The sequence below is a fragment of the Mesoplodon mirus genome, assembly GCF_964341445.2.
Source record: "Mesoplodon mirus genome assembly, chromosome: 18".
In the NCBI taxonomy this organism is placed as follows: domain Eukaryota; kingdom Metazoa; phylum Chordata; class Mammalia; order Artiodactyla; family Ziphiidae; genus Mesoplodon; species Mesoplodon mirus.
In genome coordinates this window covers 50,589,983-50,615,724 of record NC_138994.1, presented here as the reverse complement: position 1 = coordinate 50,615,724, position 25,742 = coordinate 50,589,983, and the positions used below count along the sequence as shown (strand labels likewise).

At 43.6% G+C, this 25,742-nt stretch overlaps 1 protein-coding gene across 2 annotated transcripts in view; it reads right to left on the bottom strand.

Annotated features, from left to right (window-relative positions):
* Positions 1 to 25,742, bottom strand: part of SMG6 (SMG6 nonsense mediated mRNA decay factor) — a 231,900-nt gene that overhangs the window by 162,538 nt on the left and 43,620 nt on the right. For both annotated transcript variants that reach the window (XM_082605367.1, XM_082605368.1), the window contains exons 9-10: positions 17,920 to 17,981; positions 10,545 to 10,690 (exon numbers count right to left, since the gene is read on the bottom strand). In XM_082605367.1, coding sequence (XP_082461493.1) covers positions 10,545 to 10,690; positions 17,920 to 17,981 — 208 coding nt within the window. The remainder of the gene's footprint in view (positions 1 to 10,544; positions 10,691 to 17,919; positions 17,982 to 25,742) is intronic.

The window sequence follows — 25,742 nt, the reverse complement described above, 5'->3', positions numbered from 1 at the left end:
CCTTCATGGGTACAGCCAACGTAAGAGGATGCCCAAGATCCCTGACATAAAGCTGAGATCCCACAGAGCTACACCCAAGTATAAGGGTGAGTCAGAAGTAACCCCTTGGGACTTCCCTGGTGGCGCAGTGGTTAAGAATCCACATGCCAATGCAGGGGACACAGGTTCAAGCCCTGGTCTGGGAAGATCCCACATGCCACGGAGCAACTAAGCCCGTGCGCCACAACTACTGAGCCTGCGCTCTAGAGCCCACGAGCCACCAACTACTGAGCCTGCGCACCACAACTACTAAAGCCCACACGCCTAGAGCCCATGCTCTGCAACAAGAGAAGCCACCACAATGAGAAGCCCGTGCACTGCAACGAAGGGTAGCCCCCACTCGCCACAACTAGGGAAAGCCTGCGCACAGCAACGAAGACCCAACGCAGCCAAATAAATTAATAAATTAATTTTTTTTAAGAAAAGGAAGAAGTAACCCTCAGACCCTGATAAGACAGCTAGAAAACTGACTATATCAAACCCTGGGGCTGACCAAAAGAGAAAAAAATATTATACTGAAAGTATAGACTATACATTAGCCCTCACAGGGGTGTGCAGCCTGAATTCACATTATCTGAGTGGTCCAAAAACCCTCAAGCAGATATTTTAATTAGAATGATCATTCTAGACTCCCCCCACCAGGCTGTAGACAAAAGCAAACTCAAATCTTTTCCCCATTTTCATCCCAGGTCTCCAAGAATTCCCACTTATGAAATCCCACAGAAAATAAGCAGATTACAGAAAAAAAATTAAATTACAGAGGAAACAAGGCACATATGCAACAACCAGCAGAAACAAGAGATGAGTAGAAACTCACCTAAAAGGACCCCTTGATCAGAGTACATAAAATAACCAGGGTTAATACATTAAAAAATAAATAAAAGACAAGCTCACAAATATGTTCAGGAAACAAGAAACTATAGAAAAAGAGCAGATTTAGGGGGAAAAAACAAAAATGGAAATAAAAATGTATAATTGAAATAAAATCTCAGCAAGGCATGTTTAGCAGATTAGATACAGCTAAGAAAAGATTCAGTGACAGAGTTAAGGAAATTATGAGCAATGTAGCACACAAAAAAAGAGTCAGAAAAATGAGAGAGAGGTTTAAGAGACATGAAAGACAGAAGGAGAAGAGAAAGCACTGGCAGATGCAGTATTTAAAAAAAGAATGCTAAGAGTTTTCTACAACTGCTGAAATCAACTCACAGATACATGAAGCCCAAAAAATCCTTAGCAGGAAAAATTTTAAAATAAGTACAAACCTAGACAAATCATTAAAACTGTAGAACATCAAAGAGTTAAAAAAAAAAAAAAAAAAAGCACCCAGAAAGAATAGATGACTTTTAAAAGGACAGTGAGACTGATGGCTGACTTTTAATCAGCAACACTAACAGCCCAGAGACAGTAAAATATCTTCAATGGGCTGAAGAAAAGGAACTGTTAACCTAGAGTTCTATTACCGGTGAATATAGATCTTTTAGGAATAGGGAAACTAAAGGTTTTTCAGACAAAAATTGAAAAAGTTTGTCATCAAAAGAATGTCACAATAAATTCTAAAGAATATACTTCAGGCAGAAAGAAAATGATCCCAGGGAATTCCCTGGTGGTCCACTGGTTAGGACACTACACTCTTACTGCCAAGAGCCTGGGTTCCATCCCTGGTCAGAGAACTAAGATCCCACAAGCCACGTGGTGTGGCCAAAAAAAAAAAAGAAAAAAGAAAATGATCCCTGGTGGAGGGTCTGAAATGCAAAAAGGAATGAAAAGAAAGTAGTAAATACATAGGTGAGTCTAAACAAATATTTAACATAAAAACAACAGCAACAACAATAATAATGAAAACAAAACAGAAATGAAAACAGTAATACTCGTCTTGTAGGGTTTAAAACGAAAAAAATAATTAAAACAGCTGGCAACAGCAGAATATAACCTGAGAAGATAAAGTTGGAAGAGAACAGACAGAATTTAAGTATTCCAGGGTATCTGTATTATTTAGAAGGAGAGTGAAAATGCTGAAAAACTTTTGACTTTTGGCAAGGTAAATATGCATGCTTTAATTCCAAGAGTAACCACCAAAAAAAAAAAAAAGGAAACAAGTGGGGGGACGAGGAGAAGGAACAGGGGGAAAATCCAGAAAAAGTAAGAAAGGAGAAAAAAAGAAACAGAATAGGTAGGAGAATGGAAAAACACTGGGAGAAAATACTTGCAAAATATATATCTGATAAGGGGCTTATATTCAGATTATATAAAGAACTCTTAAAACTTTTTCAATAATAAAAACAACTTGGTTTTAAAAATGGGCAAGGGAATTCCCTGGCAGTCCAGTGGTTAAGACTCTGTGCTCTCACTGCAGGGGGCCGGGGTTTGATCCCTGCTCAGGGAACTAAGATCCCACAAGCCACATGGCGTGGTCTGAAATAAAATAAAATAAAACTAGAAAAAAAAATTTTTTAAAAAGGGCAAAAATATTTAAATAGGCACAAAGAAGATATACAAATGGTAAGTAAGCACATGGAAAGTCATCATCCTTGGTCATTAGGGAAACACAAATTAAAACCAAAATGAAATAGCTCTGCACATCCACTAACATAGCTAAAGTAAGAAAGACAGACAATACCTAATGTTGGCAAGGAAGCAAAGAAACTGGGACTCTCTCACACACTGCTGGAGGGAACGTAAAATGGTTCAACCACTTTGGAAAACAGTTTAGCAGTTTCTTATAAAGTTAAACATACGTTTATGACCCAGGAAATCCACTCCTAGGTATTTACCCAAGAGGGATGAAAATCTATGTTCACAAAAAGACATTCATACAAATGTTCATGGCAGTTTTATTCATAGTAGCCCAAAACTAGAAACAACCCAAATGTTCATCAACAGGTAACTAGATAAACAAAACTGTAGTATAGCCATAAGACAGAATACCATTCAGTAATACAAAGTAATGAAATACTGATACATATAACAACATGAATAAATCTCAGAAACATTACACTGAGCAAAAGAAGCCAGACACAGAAGAGTACACAATGTATGATTCCATTTATATGAAACTCTAGAAAAGACACATCCAATGTATGGTGACAGAAAGTGGATCAGTGGTTTCCTGGGGCCAGGGATAGGGATAGAGATCAACTGGGATGGGCATAAAGAGAACTTTGGGGGATGATAGAAACGTTCTGTATCTTGACTGTGATGATGACTAGTTACCTGGGTATATAAACTGGCCAAACTCACTGAAATGCACACTCAAAATGGGTACATTTTAGTGTATGTAAACTTGACCTCAATAGAACTGATTTTTAAAAATAGGACGGCATTACATAACTGTCAATGGACTCAATGCTCATAATAGCCTCAAAGAGAAGACAACTCAAATGTCCACAAACAGAAGAATGGATAAACTGCAATAAATGAATAAAATGTAGTACTGTAGCAATGCAAAATGAATGAACTACAAACTACACATATCGACATGGACAGATTCACAAACACTACCTGGAACAAAATAAGCCAGAGAGAAAAGAATATAAATAATATTATTAGCATGATTTCATTTACATGCAAACAAAAGCAAACTATGTTCTGTTTAGAGGCATATACAATACTTAGATGATAACACTATAAAGAAAAGCTAAGGAATTAATTCCACAAGTCAGGATGATGGCTCCTGCAAGGGCGAGAGGGAACTACCATGAGGATGAAAAACACAGGGAACAGTTCTGAGGTACTGACAATATTTTATTTCTTAACCTGGGTGCTGGCTGTATGTGCATTCACTTTATTGTTCTTTCAAATATTTTATACTTTCATACGCTTTTCAGTATGAATGACATACCCACCTTCCCTTCAGGCCAAAAAAAGAATCACAGTCTCATTTAAGAATGGCATGTGAGGGCTTCCCTGGTGGCGCAGTGGTTGAGAGTCCGCCTGCCGATGCAGGGGACATGGGTTCGTGCCCCTGTCTGGGAAGATCCCACATGCCGCGGAATGGCTGGGCCCGTGAGCCATGGCTGCTGAGCCTGCGCGTCCGGAGCCTGTGCTCCGCAACGGGAGGGGCCACAACAGTGAGAGGCCCGCGTACCGCAAAAAAAAAAAAAAAAAAAAAAAAAAAAAGAATGGCATGTGAAAAACCTCTTTTCAAAAAGCAAGGCGGATACTAGAAAAGATGGTGAAAATAAGAAACAATGTTCCTAAAAAGTACTTTTTTATTTTAAAGAGACACTACATATCCCAAGCAAGAGAAAGACTCAACACTTCTTTTACGAACTGGTCATGAAAAATGCTTTCCATTGTGAGGGGAGAGTGCCCTCACCTATGACAGTGGTAAACATGGACCCCAGACAACCCTGACTTGCTCACACCATGTCCTTCTGCCAGCTTATTACCTGTGGCTCCACTTGAGCCTCAAGCAACTTGGGAGAATTCTGACTCCCTCAACTCCCTCACTTCTACTTCTGTTCCTCTTCTCAGATCAGACTCAAGGATCACTTTCTTCATCAAAGAACAGCAGCTGCTCAGATTGCGGGGGGAGAGGGGAAGCAGGGTGGGATTCCTTGCTTTGTTTAGCTGTCTCAATCAGGTCCAAAGAAATTTTTGTGGGCCTTCTCATTCAGAAGGCTTGACCCCTGAGACCTAGGTGTAATTTACTAGCTGTGCAAACCTTGCTTAAGCTACTCAACTTTTCTGATATATTTCTCACCACCTATGGAATAGGACACAAAATATCTGTCCCACCTGTCTCAGAGGGCTGATGGGAGAAATCAAATGAGAATACATATGTAGCAACTATAAAATGTCATCACGTATTATCACAGTGTTGTTCTGTCGTTGTCATTACTGGCCACTACCTCTGAAAGCTACAGTTCTTCCCCAGATCAACATTTAGTTGGTTAGGGTCCAAAGTACAACTTACTCCCCCTAACCCCCATCCCCAGAACATACTCATTTCCCCTGTGTATTCAACAAGTAGCACACATCTGGCCCGCGCCCTCCATAAAATCTAGAATTTTACTCCTCAGGAAAAGCTTAAAGAGAGTTCAGAAAAGGGAGCTGTAAGTCCTGCTGCCAGCATCAACCCTAACCCCTAATAATGTCTCCCTTTCAGAATAAGTCCATCCAGGAGGAAAAAAAAATCAAATTGAGAAGCTATAAAATGGCAACAGAGATGAGGTTTCTAGCCCACGTTAATGACCAGGCCACGATCGGATACTGCACTTCCGCACTGCAAGGCAAAGCAGCCATGGACACCAAACCACACAGTCACCTTGGGGCAAAACCAGAAATTACTTCGTCAGCCGACATGGTAAGAGGCTTAATTTCATTGATATGAGTGAATTTTCTCATTTCTTTAGCTTTTCACAACTGCTTCTCCTCCCTCAGCCTAAAGTAATGGATTCATTCTGAAAACAACAAGGACCCTGGAATTCAGAATAGGGAAGATAGGAAGATGCCTTGACAAACTCACTTCCTTCATTTTTTCTTCTTTTCCAGGGAATGCGGAGGGAAGAAGTCCATGCTAAGCAGCCTGTTGATAGTTCTATCTCCCCGAGAGGGCATGGCTGAGGGATGCATCCTCCCCTGGCCTGCCCCCTAAAGCCTAGCCTCTTCTGACCTCTGAACCTATTTCTCACATAATTTGTTGGCCACGCTGGCTGCCTCTTCGTTTATTTGCTCTAAACTGAGCAGTCCTGAAAACGAAGGTCAGGCAGTGCTGATTACCTGCAGCAATCTATCCACACAGATCCTTGAGGAGAAAGAGCCCAAGGGCTTCTACCGCCAGAGACAGACAAGGAGGAAGGAGAGGGGCAGTTTACACAGCTAAACTCAAGCCTAACCCTTTACGAAAAGTTGGATTTCCTGTACAACTGTTCTGACAAGCAGAGGATCAGGCACTTCATATATTCTGCTTGGGTAAGAGACTCAGACAGAAGTGAATTGCCACAGAGGAGCAAATTGCTTTACTAAAGGTCTCTAAGGTGGTAATGTGCCACAGACAAAGACATTTTGGTTGTGAATTGAACTTCTCAACCGGAGTCAACCTGCATACACAACCACAGCGTGAAGGTGTGTGGTTCCCATCTCAAGCAGCCCACACACTGGGGTTAGGCTCTATCGGTCCCGTATTAACAGCTGCGATTCTCTATCCCTCTGGAGGCATGCATGTGGCACTCCCTCCTACCACCTCCTGCAATTCAGGGTTACTAACAAACCATAAAAGCAAGCATAGATGATAAAGAAAGGAATGCCAGCCTAGCCTTGCCTCAATCCCAGGCCCTAAATGTTCCCTAAGAACAGGGAGCACCAACGGCGCACACAAGCAGTGTCTCTTGGGTGCCCTCTTGCTGCCACCAGGGCTTTTCTGCAAGGCTGTAGTGGAGGCCTACTCTATGAACTGGTAGGGGAGGAAAAAGAGGGGGAAAAAGAGGGGGAAGAAGAGGGGGAAAAAGAGGGGGCCAGGGCACAGAAAAGGGAAGTTATTCCAGTGGTGGCCAATGAATAACATCCAGTGATTTATAGGAAGTATAATCCAATAATACAGTAAAATAAAACAGTGTGTGCCTGAGATGGTTTTGATTCCAGGAATTATAAAACATATTTTTTAAAAAGACAGAGAGAGAGAGAGCGCAAGAGGAGGAGAGAAAAAGAGGGGGGAAAAAAAGGGGGTCAGATTGGAGCAAATTGGGCACAGATGGGGGGTGCAATGGGGTTTCAGTGATGCCCTACCACAAATGTTGCTTCAATTATTCCTCTTCAAGAAACTAGAGTTTTATTTCCTTAAATTACAGAATTTTTAAAAAAATTAAAATTCTTAGAGTGCTTGTGGTTTAGATCAACCATTCCCCCTCCAGCACCACATCAGCCAATCAGATGGCTACTGAAGTGTTAAATGCTGAGGCACATGGAGAAGGCCCCGTTTCTCCCTTCAGGAATGCTGCAGAGAGATCACCAACTGTGACATCACTCTGGGAACCACCTATCTCACCACCACCCATCACTCGCCAAAGGGTAATTTTGGACAAAGGCCAGGAAGGAAACACACTGTTCAATGAGGGCTGGCCTGCCCAGAACCTGGCCTTCCTCATCCATGCATTCAATGAATACTTACTGAGTGCCTAAGAAATACCAGGCACCATGCTAATGGCCCCAAACACCCCTCAAATTTATCTGTCCCCAACCACTTCAGTGTAGGTATTAGGATTCTAGACTCTGTAGTCCCACTGAAGTAGGCTTTTTGCATAGGGCCCATATGAGGGGAGGAGATAAAGGTATCCCCACCAGTAGCCCTGAATTTGTGAGTTTTAAGATCACTGCTGGGACCTGAAAGTTTAGTTGGTTAAATGATGTGGCAAAACTCATTTTCCCTTATTGGAAGGGGGACAAATCTCACAACCTCTGCCTCCCTGAGCTCCAGGAAAAACTATAACCTAGGAAAGGGGAAAGATGCCTGTCATTCACCACCATCTAAGTTTTTCCCCTCCGTTTGGCTTGTGAGGTGTCCAAAGCTTTAAAACAGTTCTATGTCTCTCGACCCCAAGGAAAGCACATTTGAAAAGTAATCACACTAAAGTGTTAGTAACAGTATCATTTCCACCCTGGACTATTGGTATTTTGAAAAGAGGGCTTATACAAGGGTAGCATCAAACACACACAAAAAAGAATCAGAGGCATCAGCAAAGGACGTACTTTTTAGTAAGGACGTCCCTGCTGCCCTCCTTAAGTACCACATCTACAGGGAAGGGTCAGGCACAGATTGAGAGGATTCTGACTGCTTTGGGGGGCCACAGATCACCGCTGTTTCAGGCTGGAACGTTCCTTCTCCACAGAGTCCAGGAACTGACATATGCAAACACCCACCCAGAAGGACACGTCCAAGAAGGAACGGAAAGAAAAATGATGGCCCAGATGTTCTGTAACTTGCAGTGACTGCCAAATCACCACAGACCCCAAGCACCTGGGAGGGCCAGGCAGCAGCAGGCCCTTGCTTCCTGGTTTCAGACAGCCAGGGTCCCGCGGCTGGGTGGCGACTCTGACAGCAAGCAGACTGGCCTGGAGAGAAGCCTTCAGACGGGCACCGGCTGACGGGACTTGGGGGCTGAACACTCAGGGCTGATTTATCACTTCCTTACTCATAAAAATGTGATTCAAACTGCTGCTGATTAGTGAAGGATTTAAATCTTTACCCTCTCCCCAACCCCCTTCCCTCTCCACCCCCGGCACAGATGCTGCTGCTCAGCCACAACACCCCCTTCTTGCCACTGTCCGTGCAAGCACAGCACAGGGGCCCAGAGAAGATGACTCATGTGCTGGGAAATGGAAAAGCGCATCTTCCCACCAGCCAGCTCTGCTGAGCGCTCTGCTCACCCCTCTCCCAATGGCAGCCCACACAGTGGGGTCTGGACGGCCGCCTCAGCTGCACACCGGGGACTTGGCAGCACGTCCACAGAGCGCTCTGTCCTGGCTGAGTGTTATATCCTGTGGCCCAGGCTGTTTTCCCTGAAACACCCTGGGAGCTTCTGACCACCTCAGCTCATACTCCTCTCGGCCCCAGCTGCCTGCCCCCGGGAGGTGAGCACCAGGACAAAGCCAGAACCAGTGGTAGGGTCTCACGCACAGGCTGCGACATGTCCTTCCTGGCTATCAGGTCCTCATTATGACCGACCATGGAAAGGAGTCCTAGAAAAAGTACCCTGGCCTCAAAAGGGGAACCACTTACTTCCTTCTTTCTCTGTTCTCACCATCTCACCTTCCTTTCACCCATATTTTCTTAACTTTTACTTTACAACAGCTCCAAGAAAAGGACTCACTGATGGCCTATGAAAGGGCCAACGTATTCCTTTCCATGGAGCAGAAGTTGCTGACAACAGATGCTCCACAGGCAAGAGCTGCGGGGTCTTTACATCCCCACCTCCAGGTCACTCGATGCAGGAACAGTGCCTTGGCAGAGGCTGCAGCCCTGGGACAGGCAGCTTGCTGTTGTTAGAGGGAGGCAGGAAAGTGAAGAGGAAGGCACCTCAGGAGGCCCCATTCCCTGAGTCCAGTGAGCTTCCCAGTTGGTAGCCCAACCAGCAGAGTAACGATGAAGGGATCAGTCTCCCTCCCCTCTGGACTGATGGCCTCACCACACTTTACAAACTTTATTTCCTCCTTCCTGGAAACCTCCACTGCCCCTCAGGACTGCATGCTTCCTCAGAACTGTTCTTGGGAATATTTAGCCAAGTTCAAAATGGCATCTAAGCCTCCGCATCTCACCTTCTTCCGGGAATTCTAAATGCTGCAGCAGGCAGCATGAAAGCAGAAAACCCTTTAGGATTCAGATGTGATTGAAAACCCAGGCAAACTAGCAGAGGACCTTGCAGAGTCCCAGGAGGAGCCAAGTTTCAAGGGAAAGTGCAGCATACCCACTCATCAGGGGAGAACACCCCCCTGCAGCAGGCTGAAGCATAACCTAAATACAAATGGGAAGGGAAACAAATCAACTTCGGAGTGAGAGAAATCACTAAGAAAAGGTGCGATGAAAGAACTAGTGACCCTCTGTCCAGAAACACCAGGTCTGTTTTACAATGGACTCTCCATAGGGTAGTTCCCGCTTCTTGGCATTTCAGATGATAAGCTTCCAGCCCTGAGACCAGACACTCTCTGCCAGTGCTCTGAAACGATTCTTTGGCAGCATGGACCAAATCTCCTTTGCCAACAAACACACAAAATAATGTCACCTCCATGCTACAGATTTCCATCAAGTCAAACCCCATCATCCTTACCTCAGTGGGGTGGAGGAAAGGGAAGGGGAGGGGAGGGATCCGGTAACATCCTTCAACTGTGACCTGGTCATCAGAACATTTAAAAATCCTGCCAATCAGCACCACCCCCATTTCTCCTACCCCAGCCCCCACCTCATGTTAAAAAACCCCCAGTGTTCAGAAAAGCATTTCGGAATGCACACTAGTGCATTTGCCAAATTCTGGGCCTGGTGATTTTTGTGCTTCCAGATTTGAGTCACCAAAGCTCATCGATTCTCTGTTCTTACTCCCTGGCAGACTCCCACAAGGGATATCCCATAGGGAACTAGACTTTTCCATATTGAACAAACAGGGTACATGAGTCCAGAAACAGCTATTCCCAATCCCTGCCAAGCGTATGGTCTCTGCAATGAAACATTTCAGCAATGCCTCCCCCCCTGGGAGAGGCTCTGGGTCTGCAGCCTCCAAGAGGCCTTGCTGCTGCCTTTAGCATGGCCAGATGTGCAACAGCATCTCTGGGTTTGCAAATTAAGCTCTATACCCATGATTCCCTCCAACCATCCCACCCAAGCACTAGAGAGTCATACAGATTTCAGAGAGTCAATTAAAGATCTGAAAGGCAACGGAAGAAAAGGGTGTGTGTGTGTGTGTGTGTGTGTGTGTGTATTTGTGTGTTTTGGGGGGACTGTGTAGTGGTATGGTAGCATAGGAAAGAAGCTAGATTAATCTTTATCTGTCTAGATAAAGAAACTGGACATTCCTTACCTTTCAGTTGGGAGTTGTGTACAGCAAACATGTTGATGGTCATAAGCTGCAGCATGCGGGTACTTCCAATAGGAGAGGGACTATGCTGCAGCAACACCTGGAACTCCTTGAGGACCTTCTCAGCCACTGCAGGGAATGTCTCCATCCTACAAATACAGCCAGCCCATCAGTGAGGCACATCCCCAAGAGCACTCGGTGTACACACACACACACACTCACACACTCATTCTCTCTCTCTCCGCATCCCCCACCCCGGAAAAGCAGACGGCTAACGCCTAGGACATTTCTTTGCTACTTTCACAAACCTTCCTAGTACCCTAAGGTTGTGAACAAATTTAAGAGAAAGAAGTTCAGAGCTTAGAGATGGAAATAACTCAATTTTTGGATAAATCGCCATGAGTTTTCATGCTTTGGCATGCTATTTCCTAACCTCTGGCAATAACTGGATTCAAGCTGAAATCAAAGTTTCTCTCTGAAACAATCAGTTTTTCTAAATAGTGAACAAATTTCCTTTAAGCTCTAAGACCAGCATATTCCCCAAACTCTCTGGTATGAAAACCATATTCTATGAAGAGGTACGTGAATCTAAAGATTCTTCACTCAAAGCTTTACTTCAGAAAGCCAGACGCAGTTCTGCTGCCGTCTACTTAGGGACTCACACTAATCGCTCCACCTAAGGATCCCAAATCTCCCCTGGAAGAATCCCTCAACCTAGGGCCCTGATGATCTGTTTCGGTCTTTCCTGTGTTGCTGTCCTCCTCCCTCTCACAAGCCTCTGCTCATCAGGGTCTGTATGTTTTCAGGCCAGTGGAAATATAATGCCCTGGCCAACTGCCACTCCCAATACAGGAAGAGCCTGTAATGTAGGGAGGTAGAAATCTAGCCAGTGACCCAGGGCTCCTAAAGAGAGGTCATTCAAACCACTGCCTGCCAGAAGTGGCCACAAACAGTGGTGCATGCCTGGAGCTCCTCGGGCAACAGGAACAAACCACAGCTGAAGTCCTCAGAAATAAAAAGCAAATTTGAACTTGGTGCTAGAGAGAGAAACCAGGCACACGGGCCTTAGGGCCATGCCGAACAATTCGTGGTCAGCAGAGTATCTTTTATCCATCCTCAACACCCCCGCACCCCCAAAAACAAACAAACTGCTTGTGATACACTGTGGGGTGGGGTGAGGGAGATCTCCAGCCTGGATTAATAAATAGCTTCTGGAAAGCCACAGGGAAGGGAATTCTCCTCAAAAGATACAAAACAGTTTCAAGTTCTAGGGAAAGGTGCTTCTACTTTCACCTGAACCCTGGCTCTTTCCCCTCTGAGTAGTACCTTCCTCAGGTCAGAAAACTCCAGAGCTTTCTGGCCTCCTGGCAATCTTCATTCCTTGCCCTTGGAGGCTACTCCTATGACTGACCTCCTAGTACCCAGAAGTCATGCCACAGTTATGGGTCAATTACAGTTTATACTCCAGTGCCCTTCTCTGCTGAGCTGTCCTCATTTTCACTGGCACAAAACATGCCAGGCATTTGTTTTCTTCCCTCCACATGCCATTTCAAGTGCCACTGCCACCACCCAACAACGACAACAAAACAACTGAAACACACTCTTCCCCCCCAAAAAAGTTCAGAACCATTAAAACTCTTGGTCAGTTTGGAATGGCAGAGAGTGATATGTTTGAGGCTGGATTGGATCCATTTTTCCCCATGGGCTATAACAGAGGTTTCATTTTAAATCTTGACACTGTGCAGCACTCTTTCTAGTGGAGGTGGGGAGGGGGGCTAGCACTTCTCGTTACGAGAATAGCAGAGTTCACTCTGCTTGAAAAGCAGCCACACTGGGCAAGTTTCAGAGCCATGTGTCTCTGTGTTGAAAGGCGGTAGAGAGCCAGCACAGAACGACATGACAGAAGTGTCACGTGGGACAGTCTTGCTTCGAGGCTGTGTCTGAGGAAGCCTCTTCCCTGGATGGGAATTGAAACAGATCCGTTAACACTCCCTAGGTCAGAATGAAGTCTCAAACGAGCACCAGGCCAAATGTCCACATCTTCTTTTTTTTGAAAGTTTAAAAAAAAAAATCCCCCGTTCGTCTTTCAACTAGCTCAACATGATTAAAACAAAAGAAAAAAAAAATCAAATGCATAAGTTAGAGTAACTTCAATTCTGAGATATGAGGAAAGATGGCATTCTCAGGCAAAATCAGCTTTGTTAGGCAACAACTGAAGGACACACAGATAAAAGATTCTTCCTCAGAGCTCAATAACAGCGTTTCTGGTGCCCAATTTCGTAACCAAAATGATGTCTGTTTTTGGCCTCAAGTTACCTGTAAGTAGTTTTATTTCTTTCTCTTCGCTACACCCCATATTGCAGAATGAAAATTATACTAAAACTGAGATAATGACAGTAGACAATTTGTTTAGAAAAAAACCCACAAAATAAAATTATGGTTTTTATGGCTACATATGTAAGTATGTAAATATAGTAAAAAGGTCTGGAAGAATACATAACCTGATGTCCGGCATTATCTCTTTGGAAGGCGCAGGGGTTGGGGGAGTGTTGAAAGAAATTTTAGAAAAGAATGTTATACTTTTATAAGGAGATTTTATATATTACTTAGGTAATAACTGTAAAAGTTTTAGGCAAGAAGCAGCAGCAGCAGTAGCGGCAGAGGAAGAGGAGAGAAAGCATAAAACAATGGCATTTATAACAGCCGAAACTTGGAAGCATCCTAAAACGCCCAACAACAGCCGATGATTAAAATGGCACATCCATACAACTGAATTCTATTTTTTAAAAGCGGTATTAGATTTTTTAAATCACGTGGGAGAAAGTTCAACATATATTAAATGAGGACAGCTTTAAAGTAGTTTAACGCGATCCCTTTGTATACATATTTGTAAAAAATACATAAGAAAATGTGTGTGCGTGATGTATAGAAAAGAAGATAAAATATACACCAAGTGTTAGTGGTAGATAGTTATCTCTGGATAGTGAGAATAAGGATAAATTTTTGTTTCTTCTTTTTGCTGGGTTTTCTAAATATTTTACAATAAGCACTGTGTATAGTAAAAAGATTTCCCCTACAATGAATACTTCTGGCTTTTGTATATAATACATTTATAATTTTAAAAAAATCAAGACACAAACATTATATTTTTAACAATTCAGAGTCCAAAATAAACGTGAGCCTTTGAATTCCAAGAGATCTTGAAGCTGTGCAAATCGCATGACTCGGCAAGCAAGTAAAAACTAAAGTGGTAACTTCAACCTAGGCTATAATGGGAAGCAAAATTATTCTGTTTGTCACAAATCAAAAGTCTACAGGCTGCCGGCTTCCCGACCTCTCTCAGAGGAGTCTGAGCACAGGTCTGATCTGCCTCTCCTGGGGAAAGCCAGTGTCTGTCAGGAGCCACACGGCACCCCTGACCTATTCCCCTTCCTGAGCCTGAGAGGATTCCCGCCCTATCCTTTAAAGCTGCAGAAGGTATGGTCACTTTCGGGATACGAGTTTCGCTGGCTAAAGTGACTGCTTTCTGAAGTGATCTCCAGAGATACCTTGTCTCATTTGAATGGCAGTTTCAAGAAACCAGTCTTTCAGACAATACTGGGACCTAGACCCGTGAGTGACTCAGACAGTGACTAACGGGGCAGGACCCAACCTCTCATATGCTGGGGAACACAGCTGGGCCAGACAACATTCTCTGCAGAAAAGAATCAAGCTCCCTAACTTTTCTTAATATCTTAATTTTTAAAAACTGAACAAGATAGGAGCGAACCAGTAGCAAAAAAACAAAACAAAACAACTAAGCCGTATGACAGGGTAACAATGAGGGGAAAAAAATCATAGTGCTACAGAACATAAGGACTGGAACAGACCTTGGAGATCATCTATTTAAACTACTGATAAGGAAACCAGAGCCCACAGAGACTCTGACTTGTTCCCTCTCGAGGTCTTAGAACTAGTCAGCGGAGAAAAACAAACTCTTTTTGGCACTTGATTCCATCTAACACTCTGCACCTCTTTTTCGCTGGTTGCTGAGAGGAAGGAGACTAGCGTTGCACACATTAGGCCCTCAAGCATACGCAAATGCAACAGAGAACACGGGGCACGGACAAGACGAAGACTGGGAGAGCCACGGGGGGCTTTTCTCAGCAGGCAGGCGGGACAGTGGATGTGTCTTCAGCTGCTCCCCATTACAATCTCCTCACTCTTAATTCGTTTTCAACGCCTCCCACATTTCACATCTTCTTGGTAATTAGGCAGCAGTCCATGTTGTTGTGTGTGGCTCGGGCTCATTGCTTTTCTAGTCTTACAGACTTCTATACTTTTTTTTTTCCAATAGAAAAATTACTGCTGTTTCTGCCTTCCAGAATAAATACGGGGCTCAATTCTCTTTTTACCTCTAGGAGAGCACAAGAGGAATACTCACCCAGGGACTGGGATGCCTAGAATTTACATACATTTTCCTCATGTGAACACTACTACGACTCACTGTTCATGAAGGTGCAACTAGACGGGCCTTATCTTTTTGCCAACAGAATATGTTATATGCAGGAATGGAAGAGATCTTGAAAAATAATCTGGACCACAGCAAACCACCTCTGACAAATGAGATAATCTATTCGCTTGCAAAGGCTTCCAGAGAAGAAAATTCCTGAACATCTTCCCTCTGTGAAATCTTCTTACATCTAACCCAAACCTCTCCAGCTGCAACATAAGCCTATTTTTCTCTTGCTGTCATCCAAAAGAAGTCAAAACTAATTGGTTATGACCCTAATATTTAAACACAGTTAGGGTACCCCCAACAGCTGTCTCTAAATAAAACATTTTTTACCTTATTTTTTTAAAGATTAATTTGTCTTCTCAGAAATCAATTTCTAGCTTTTTAATCATTATTGTGATCCTTTCTCAAACTTCCTTCAAAATATCTAAATATGAGAGTTTTAAAAAGGGGAAAAAATAAGGTTCTAACTAATGCTTAACCTGATTTAAAATATATATATATATGTGTGTGTGTCTGTGTATATATATATATATGTGTGTGTATATATATATGTATGTGTGTGTATATATATATATGTCTCCTAAACACTCGTATACTCTGGACCAAGATTTATAACTTTTTTAGTCCCAAGAGTCTCTAACAGAGCTAAGAAATACCTAGGGCAGTGGTTCTCAACCAGGAGCAATTTTGCACTGCGGGGAACATTTGGCAATGTCTAGAGACATTTTTAATTGTCATAACTGGGGGTGAAGAGAAGGAATGCTACTGGCATGTAGTGGGTAGAAGCCTGGGATGCTGTTAAACATCCTACACAGGACAGCCCCTACGACAAAGAATTATAAGGTTCAAAGCATTAACAGTACAGAGGTTGTGAAATCATGACTTAGAGCAAACATGGGGTACATAAAAAGTTAAAGAACAAACACAGGAAAAGGATAAAAGGAGAAAATACTGACTAGAAAGGTAGTAAGGGGAAAAAAAGATGTTTTAAATGAGAATTTTAAAATAAATAAAGAGATAAGGAACCATAGCACCTACTTTAAGTGCAGTACAGTGGTATTTCTGATATGATGTGCTGTTTTATGAAATAATATCTCCTTATTATAAGATAATAATCCTGAAACTGCACCCACCCTGAAACTGCAACTTTACATTACTCACTACTGACTGGCCTACTATGACCTATAGAATACTAGATCCTTCTCTCCAGTCTTTCACAATCTACCCATTTCTTGTAATAATTCACTTATTCCTACAACAAATATTTACTGAGCACCTACTACATGCCAGGCACTAGGGATACAGCAGTCTTAAGCAAAAACTCCTGCCAGAGTAGAGCTGACATGGGGGTGGGGTGAGGGGTTGCTACTGATGCACCTAGTTTACTTTGCTGAGTAAATCACTTCACACTTATTTCTGCTAGTAGAGATGCATCTATTGGCACTACTCCAAGTTTCCCAAGTCATTTCAAATCAAGACTATAGCCATCCATCCCTGTCACTCTTGCCCAGGCTGATGACAAGTGAATATGTAAAAGGTACAATGTCTAGTTCACCATCAACAAACAGTGTTTCTTCTAGCAGGACAAAGCTTTTCAGTTTCTCCCACTAAGGAAACCTTCTAGAGCATTACAGATACACTTACAAGGTTATGACAGAAAGTGAAAGGGAGGGGCTTCCCTGGTGGCACAGTGGTTAAGAATCTGCCTGCCAATACAGGGTACATGGGTTCGAGCCCTGGTCCGGGAAGATCCCACATGCCGCGAAGCAACTAAGCCCATGCGCCACAACTACTGAGCCTACACTCTACAGCCTGCGAGCCACGACTACTGAGCCCACGTGCCACAACTACTGCAACCCGCATGCCTAGAGCCCATGCTCTGCAACAAGAGAAGCCACTGCAATGAGGAGCCCACGCACCGCAATGAAGAGTAGCTCCTGCTGACTACAACTAGAGAAAGCCCGCACGCAGCAACAAAGACCCAACACAGCCAAAAAAAATTAATTAATTAAAATCTTAAAAAAAAGAAAGTGAAAGGCAAACACTGACAACAACTGGGGGAACTATAATCCAAAGCAAATCACCTCAAAGGGTAGTTCACAATAAAACCTCCAACTCAGAAAACATTAAAATGCAGAGATGACCTGAGGGCACTGCCACCCGTTCCTCTCCTGGAATAACGAGGCACTCAGCACAGGGGCACCAGCTTTACACAGTGAGGAGAAACTCGGATCCACCAAAGGGATACTCAAAACCTGATCTCTTCCCAGAGACTTAACGGATAAAGTAACAGGGTCTCACCCACACCACCTTCCCTGAGATTTATATGGAAATCCGTGGTGAATGGTAAAACCATAGAGAAGTCTTAGCATTTACTGAGGTCAGCAATATGGTGCAGGAAACTGAGCACAGGAGGAAGGGGTATGGTTCGAAGGAAGAGAAAATGTTGGAGGAAAGAAATTACTGTCCACTAATTTTCAAGGGAAAATTAGTGGATAGTATTTTCCCCCAAGGAGGACCCCTGGCAGCTGCACCCAGGGACTAAGCATGACTTCCTTGCGGAGCTCACTAGGGGCTGAGCTGGAAGGCAGAGGAAAGAGAAACCCAGAGGGATTAGGGGTGGGGGCTGGGAAAAGATTGTGGTTAAAAGGGGGCTTTAGTAAAGGTAGGGAAGGGGGAGCCAGAGGGATGGAGAGTAATATTTCCCAAACTTCATGAGCATAGTAGGAGAGTGAGTGAAGGGAAGAGGAGAGAAGGTGGAGGCCCCTAAGAATTCACACCCTGTGCCCTCAGTTACAAACACAGTCTAGTTGCTAACAATATTAAATTCCAAAATGACTTGTAATGTAGGAAAATAAAATAAACATCCTGCACACTTACCCAATCCGGGTAAACAGCTTCCCATGGGCATGGAGAAAACTGAGGATGAACCTTTTGTTCAGCTGCATGGGAAAAAAAGAGAGGAGAAAACAATTAAACTTTCCCCAGTTTCCTGTTACTGAACAGAGTCCCTAGTGACACAATAACCTGGCCAGGGTCTAAGGGGTGGGCACTAGGGATGGGAACCAAATGAACATGCCCAAACTCTCACACAGACCCAGGGCCCATGCCCAACAGCTGCTGCTCAGCTGAGCCAAGATGACAGCAGGCTCGGTGAACGGACAGCACCCCCTGCTGGCAGTAGTGTCTGAGTGCAGGGAGCGAAGCACTGAATCCCAACTAAGCTGGGTAGATGGCTGTCACCCTCTGCCATCTAGAAGTCACTCTGTCACCATAATGACGGAAATGAAACACTGACAAGTACAGGACAGGGATGATGATGATCTTGGATAAGTCCCTTCTCTTTCTTACGAGCTGTTTTTCTACCTACCCAAAAAACAGAACTCTTCTTTGGTAACCAAGGGTAAGGTAATCCCACCACTAACTAGCTTATCAAATTGTACTTCTCCAGGTTTTAAAATAAAAGTTCAAACCCTTCCTTTTTTTTTTTTCTTTTCTTTGAAAGAAAAACTGAAAGCTGGGGTTATGTGAAATCCTCTGGCTTTTAAATGTTGGCTACTAAAGAAAAAAAATTTAAACATTAGGCAACCCAAAAGCACACGTTTGCCAGCCACATCTGGCTCACAGCCATGAGCTACCAAATTTTCAATCTCAGTTCAAGGTTCTAGAAAACCTACTTCTATCAAAATTTAGGGGAGATATTCCTCTAAGCAAAACAAGGCAGGGAAAAAAATTTCAACTCCAAAGAAAGTGGAAGTAATCTAAAGACCAAACGCTGTCATCTTCCCTGGTCTCCTGGAAGCAATATGTTCAGGGCCCTGTAGCCAGACAGGGAAGAGGGATCAAGAATTTTGAGCTCAAGGTGGTGGTTAGGGCAAGGAATAGCCCAGCACCCTGATGCTCTGCCCAAGAGGAAAATACTTTTCTGGTTTATACCCTTGCAAAACAGAAAACCAGTCAAATTGTGGCAGTTCCACCAATTTCACAAGGAAGCTGGGTGTAAGGAAAGGTGGGCATTCTCACCTCCCCAATGACTTCAACCACAAACTGCAAACAATCTTCAGTCTCTATATTTGCTTAAACAAATTACATTTAATCAGCAATACCACACAAAACTCTGATTTCTGTAGTTAAAAAGGATACTTCATGGAACGTAACCTGTCTCTACAGTGAGGTGAGTCAGGGCAGGGGACACTGGGTTCCATGAACAGAAGGGAAAGATGAGGACCTGCCACAAAATAAATGGCCGAGGGCTCCGCCACTGTTAGTGGCAAGGCCTGGGCTAGAATGCAAAGGAAGGTGGTAAAAAACTTACCCCTCAAACCTCTGCCACTTACCTGCTGTGGGGTCTCAGGCAACTGGTCTAACCTCCCAAAGTTTTTCTTTCTATGCAGTGGAGATAACAGTACCTATACATTAAGGGACTGGTGCATGAGATAAGGCAACTAAAAGCACATGCTCGGCATTTGTAAACACTCAAGTGTCAGCTGAACATTCTCTCCCAATGAATGGTAGAGTGAGTGGAAAATGTTAATAACTGGAGAATCCAGGTGAAGGAGATACAGGAGTTCTCTGTATTATTCTTTCAACTTTTCTATGGGTATAAAATTATTTCAAAATAAAAAGGTAAAAATATATATCCTCTCTCTATTCTTGTTTTAACTCAACTGTCCCTTTTTCCAGCTGCCAATCATAAACTGGTTAACTCATCCATAACTAGTTATATTTATACATACAGGATACTTTGGTAGAAACAGAACAATATTAACCCATCTCGTTCAAGCCAATTACGATCCCCCAAGCCGCAAGATAGCTCAGAAATTCAAGCAACTGGGGCCTCCCTGGTGGCGCAGTGGTTGAGAGTCCGCCTGCCGATGCAGGGGATACGGGTTCGTGCCCCGGTCTGGGAGGATCCCATATGCCGCAGAGCGGCTGGGCCCGTGAGCCACGGCCGCTGGGCCTGCGCATCCGGAGCCTGTGCTCTGCAACGGGAGAGGCCACAACAGTGAGAGGCCCGCATACCGCAAAAAGAAAAAAAAAAAAAAAAAAAAAAAGAAATTCAAGCAACTTAAACCAGTGAATGACAGAACTTGAACCCAGGTCTTCTGATTCCAAAACAGTTCTCCTCCCCTTAAACTGCCATTTATCTCAGGAAGAGAACAGGTGAGCTTATTCATGAAGGGCCAATGAGGGAGTAAGAGCAACTAAAAAGAGCAGTTCAGTTTTACCTTTAAGTTTTCCTTACCCATTAGGTAGGAAACATAGTGTGTAACCCACAATGCCTCCTGGAACAAAATGAGTGCACCATGAGGTTTTTTTTTTTTTTTTTTTGCTGTACGCGGGCCTCTCACTGTTGTGGCCTCTCCCGTTGCGGAGCACAGGCTCCGGACGCACAGGCTCAGCGGCCATGGCTCACGGGCCCAGCCGCTCCGCGGCATATGGGATCCTCCCAGACCGGGGCACGAACCCGTATCCCCTGCATCGGCAGGCGGACTCTCAACCACTGCGCCACCAGGGAGGCCCACCATGAGGTTTTTTAATGCTGGAGTTCTAGCTATACTTCCCAAAGATCCTTCTCTTAGGGTAGTAGATGAAGCCTACTTAAGTACCTGACTTCACACCTGCCATTATCATATTTTAACTGTATCTAGTAAAAGTGGATTTCAATGCATTGTTTCTCAACTAGTGATAGTGAAGGGAATCTTAGCAAACTTCGTCAAACTACACACACATTCTCTCTGACCTTGGTTAATGAGAACCACTGCTTTATTTTTAGTCTGAAAGTACCTGTTACCCTAAATATAGTTTCTCTTTATCTGTCACCAACATTTTGAGTAGGAAAGGAGCTAAAATGTAGATACATTCTAGAGAGAGGTAAAAGCATGTTATACTGAGGAAGTAGATTTGTTACACATTGATCAAAGTGGGACTAAACACCATCGTAAATTAATAACATGAAGACAGCAAGTGCTGAGGTGGAGCTTTTGGAAAACTTAACTGATACCAAGTCCACAAAAGGAAGGTCTTAGCCTGAGCTTCCTCCCTCTCCAACACATCACCATGGACTGGCTTCATGTTTGGAGCTTTTTGATTCTTAACAATACACTCAGATGGTCTCACTCAGGTAGAGAAAGAACTGTTTTTCTGCATATGGTGAGACTATCTGTCTCCAGATCTTCCTCGTGCAATTACATACTGTTCACCAGAAACTAAAAATGCTTCTTGGGTGTAGCCCTAAGAGACAGTGTCAGAATTATTAAAGGGCTCCTGGCTCTCTGGTTTAAGGCCATAACCAACTCACAACGGACTCTTGAGCCTTTTGTACCATCTAAAAGCAAGGACCCAAAGAGACACTAATGGCAATAGTTGGATGGGTAGGTCTCTGGACACTCACAACGAAGTCTGTCCTTCCATTAACTATGGGGTTATGAGTAAAATGGTTTGGGTTGTTCCTCAACTGTAAAATGGAATTTCTACCACTGACGGTACCTAACTCAGAGCTGAAAGGATAAAACGAAGTAATACAAATTAAAGCATTTTGAGGAATAAATGTCTTATGCAAGCCCCAGTTATTACTACTCAGAACTGCCTAAGTGCTTTATGAACTGTGTAGCAAGGAAAGAGAAAGAAGCTCCTCAGAGGCAGCAAGACATCACCAGAGGAGAGGATTCTGAAATATGCCCAATTTTAATTAATAGTTGTTCCTGCTTCTAAAAAGTTGTGTGGAAAACTGAATTTCTGAAAAGTGAATCATTTTAAGGGCAGTAGGAGGAATTAAGAGGAATTCCTCAGTATTAAGAGGAATTCCAGCATGCGTCTTTAAAGCGTTTTGGGGAACATAAACTATCATCCTCTAATTTATTCATCTGGGATGTCTCTACTTTTATATACCAAGTACTAAAAAAAAAAAAAAAAAAAAAAAAACTTCATTGTGTTTTAAAAGGGGGGCTCTATCCCCTTAGATATGAGACAACATAGGTGAAGACCAAATTTCAATGGTACCTGTTAGAAAATGTCCAGGACTTTCAGAGCCTGCCATCAAAGCCCAGTTATCTCCCTAAAGCACTGAGATCACAGGTGGAAAAGAATGTGAGCGGAGGTGAAGCTGCGCACCTTCATCCCTGTGCTCCCCTGACAGGCACAATCAAGAGCAGACCAACAAGACAGGGTCCCCAAAGCCAAAGAACTTGTAGCCCAAGAATAAAAGATAAATAACAAACCAACTTGCCAACTCCCCATTTATGTTCCAAAACCTAAGACAAGGCCTTCTGACTATGATGGTGCCAGGAGGCACTGTGCTTCCCTTACTGTCACTATCCCTCAGCCAGGAAAAGTCTGTGGCAGGGAGATCTCAGGAGATGATAGGGAAAGTGAGGAAGGAGGGCACGGCACACAAAACTTGGAAGCCTACCGGTAAGTCAGCAGTATAATAATCATATAGCAGGAATAAAAACTGCTCATTAGAACTTTCAGTACTCCTCTTTCCAGGATATAGATAAATAAAAATGTATAGGCAAGTCAAGTAGCAAGACTCAAATGCCTTGTAGGGAGACAAAGCAAATCACAAAAATCCATCTTTGAATCCCAAAGAGCCACACTGAGGCTGAGGTAGGTAGAGCAGGTACGGTGATTACTCTTCACCTTCAGTTTCTTCACCCCTGAACTGTTCTGGGCAGGATGACAGCTCAATTAGCTCTAATGAAGTCCAAGTTCCATGTAGAGCTGTCCTACTCAGATGGCTGGATCTGCGCCATGTGAATTCAAGTGTAAAACGTGCCTCTTAAAACCAATGCACCCCTTGAAACGACAGCTCTCACTCTCACACTGCAGCTTAGTGCTGCCTCAACGAAGTCTTAGATTAAAGCAATGTACTTGCTATTACTTCATTATCTCTCCTACTTAAAGCCAGCAAACTGGAGGGAAATTGGGCTAAATGTCAAATCGGCAGTCAGCTCCGGAAAACCCAGCCAGCAAGCAGAGGGACAGCTGAGCTTAGAGTACAGGGCTGGCTCTCAGGAGGAAAACTGGCACTAGGTCTAAAGAAAAGAACGACCCACGAATTTGTGACTATTCTGTATTTATCGCTCATTTGTTTACTGTGGGGGAGGGAGTAGTATGGAATAATATGAACAAAGACCAGTGATCTGGGTTCAAGACCTGGGTCCAAATTTTGGTTATGCCATTTATTTTTTATATATAACTATCGACAAATCATGTCAACTTTCTAAGGCTGTTTCTTCAACTATAAAACAAGAAGGCAGGGTGAGATCAGTATCAGTGATTCTATAACCCTGAGTGTGTACACAGCACAAGAAGAGCGTCTGTAAAAAATACAGATTCCCCAGTCCTTCGGAATGAGAATCCTCAGGGAGGGGAGAAGGGGACTGCGAATCAGCATCTTTAAAAGGTCTCCAGGTAATTCTGAAAGACAGCTAGATTCGGGAATCCCTGGGATAGATCACGCGTCAGCAAATTATGGCCGAAGCGTTTTTTAGTGTGGCCCATGAGCTAAGAATGGCTCTTATATTTTTTAACAGTTGAAAAAAATCGAAAGAATTTTTCATGACGCATGAAAACTATATGAAATTTAAATGTCAGGGTCCACAAATAGAGTTCTATTGAAACACAGCCACACTTGTTTGTTTCATATTGTCTGTGGCTGCTTTCCCCCTACAAAGGCAGAGCTGAGCAGCTGTAGCTGAGAGTGTGCCCAAAAGCCTAAAATACTATCTGGCCCTTTTACAGAAAAAGTTTGCTGATCCCTAATCTCATCGATAACACTGGAGTCTCAAAAAAATGTTTGTACCTGCACAACACTTCAGGGCTACCACACACATACTGGAAACAGCAATGGTTCTCACAGGCTGTTTAATAGCAAGCCCCACCTCTCTGGATTTTCTGACACCTACCCTCCCACCTATCACCTCAGGGGAATCACCAATCCACAGTGTTCCTTCCAATTCTAAAAGCCCACAAATGAACAGTTCTAACTAAATCTAATCTTTCTTACCAGCTTCTGGGCAAACACCATCCTATTCTGTGTTAGCACAAAATACACCAAATGCCAAAAGACTGCTGCTCTCAAAGCTTCTGAACTCAAATGCCCCAAAGGCTACAGAGAAATATAAATGGGGCTCTCAAGGTTTCCACCTTGGAAGCCACTATGGGGTGGAAACACAACACACCCAAGCCCAATCAATATTTCACTTAGGCCAGAGGGCCCCAGGACTTTCCCCAAAACATCCCTAATCAAGGGAAAGTGCCAGACTAAGGCTTATGAATCCCTGTGCTACGTGGTCTGATAATCTACAGCTCAGAAGTGCCACCAGCTTAGCATCTCAAGGTATACAGGGAAAGAGAGAAAGTTCAGCCAAAGGGCGACACTGTTGCTCTGACTGAGTTACTTTCTGAATGACTCTTCTTTCTGACTCATCTCTCTCAGAGCCTGGGAACTCTCATGCCCATCCACCCAAAAAAATGGGGGAGCTGGGACACCTTTGCAACTGCACAAAGTGGGAGAGAAGAGGACAGGGCTGAAGCTACCACTTGGTGAAGAGTTGGGCACCAGAAAATAGTTTTCCAAAGGCACATACACAAGCTCAAACCATCTTTTAAATGAATGGATCAACAGAGCGCTGATGATGGTGAGGTCCTTTTCACACTGTGTCCACCCATTCATGCATTCATTCAACAAAAACTTACTTGCCATCTTCTAGGGACATGACACTGTGCATGAACTATGAACAAGGCAGAGATAATGCCTCCTCTGTGGTTGACACAATTATAAAGTACCATGATTAGCGAAGGATGGGATACTGTGTGTTTCCACAGCAGGAGCATCAGAGATCTCAGAGGAAAAGAAAACATGCCTATATTTCATAAGCATAGGGGACAGCATGTGTGATGGTCCCAAGAGTAGAATGTTGTAGACTGGCATGGCCAGGTGAGTGATTCTGCAAGAGGGAGGCTAAAGAAATAGGCTGGGCCAAGTTGTAGATGTCCTTGTTAAAGAGTTTGATCTTAATCAAAGCCACTGAAGGGTTTTGAGCAAGGAAGTGACATGAGCAAACCTCCATTTTTATTTTTTTTTATTTATTTTTTTTTTTTGCTGTACGCGGGCCTCTCACTGTTGTGGCCTCTCCCCTTGCGGAGCACAGGCTCCGGACGCACAGGCTCAGCGGCCATGGCTCACGGGCCCAGCCGCTCCGCGGCATATGGGATCCTCCCAGACCGGGGCACGAACCCGTATCCCCTGCATTGGCAGGCGGACTCTCAACCACTGCGCCACCAGGGAGGCCCCCAAACCTCCATTTTTAAAAGGACATTCTGACAACTGTTTAGAAATTTTAGTTTTTTTTTTTTTTTTTGGTTGGGTGGGGGGAGGGCGGAGTAAAATGTTTACAGGCCAGGAGACCAGTTAAGAAGTTGCTGCAATCATCCATTGGCAAGAGGGACAGAGGAAAGAGGGAAGACAAAGAAAACCATCATTCCACACTCAATCAATCATGATCCCTTGTCCCTAACTCCCAATAGTTCTAGTTCTAAGTAACTCAATTTACAGAGACCAGCAGTGGCCCAAAACCAAGCAGAAGTCTTTAGAATCACACAGAAGTCTTACGCAAACTAAGTGAAACACTGATTTCATTTTTAGAAATAATTTGGATATTCTTATTTCCTTTCAATAATATTTTTAAACAGCCTAG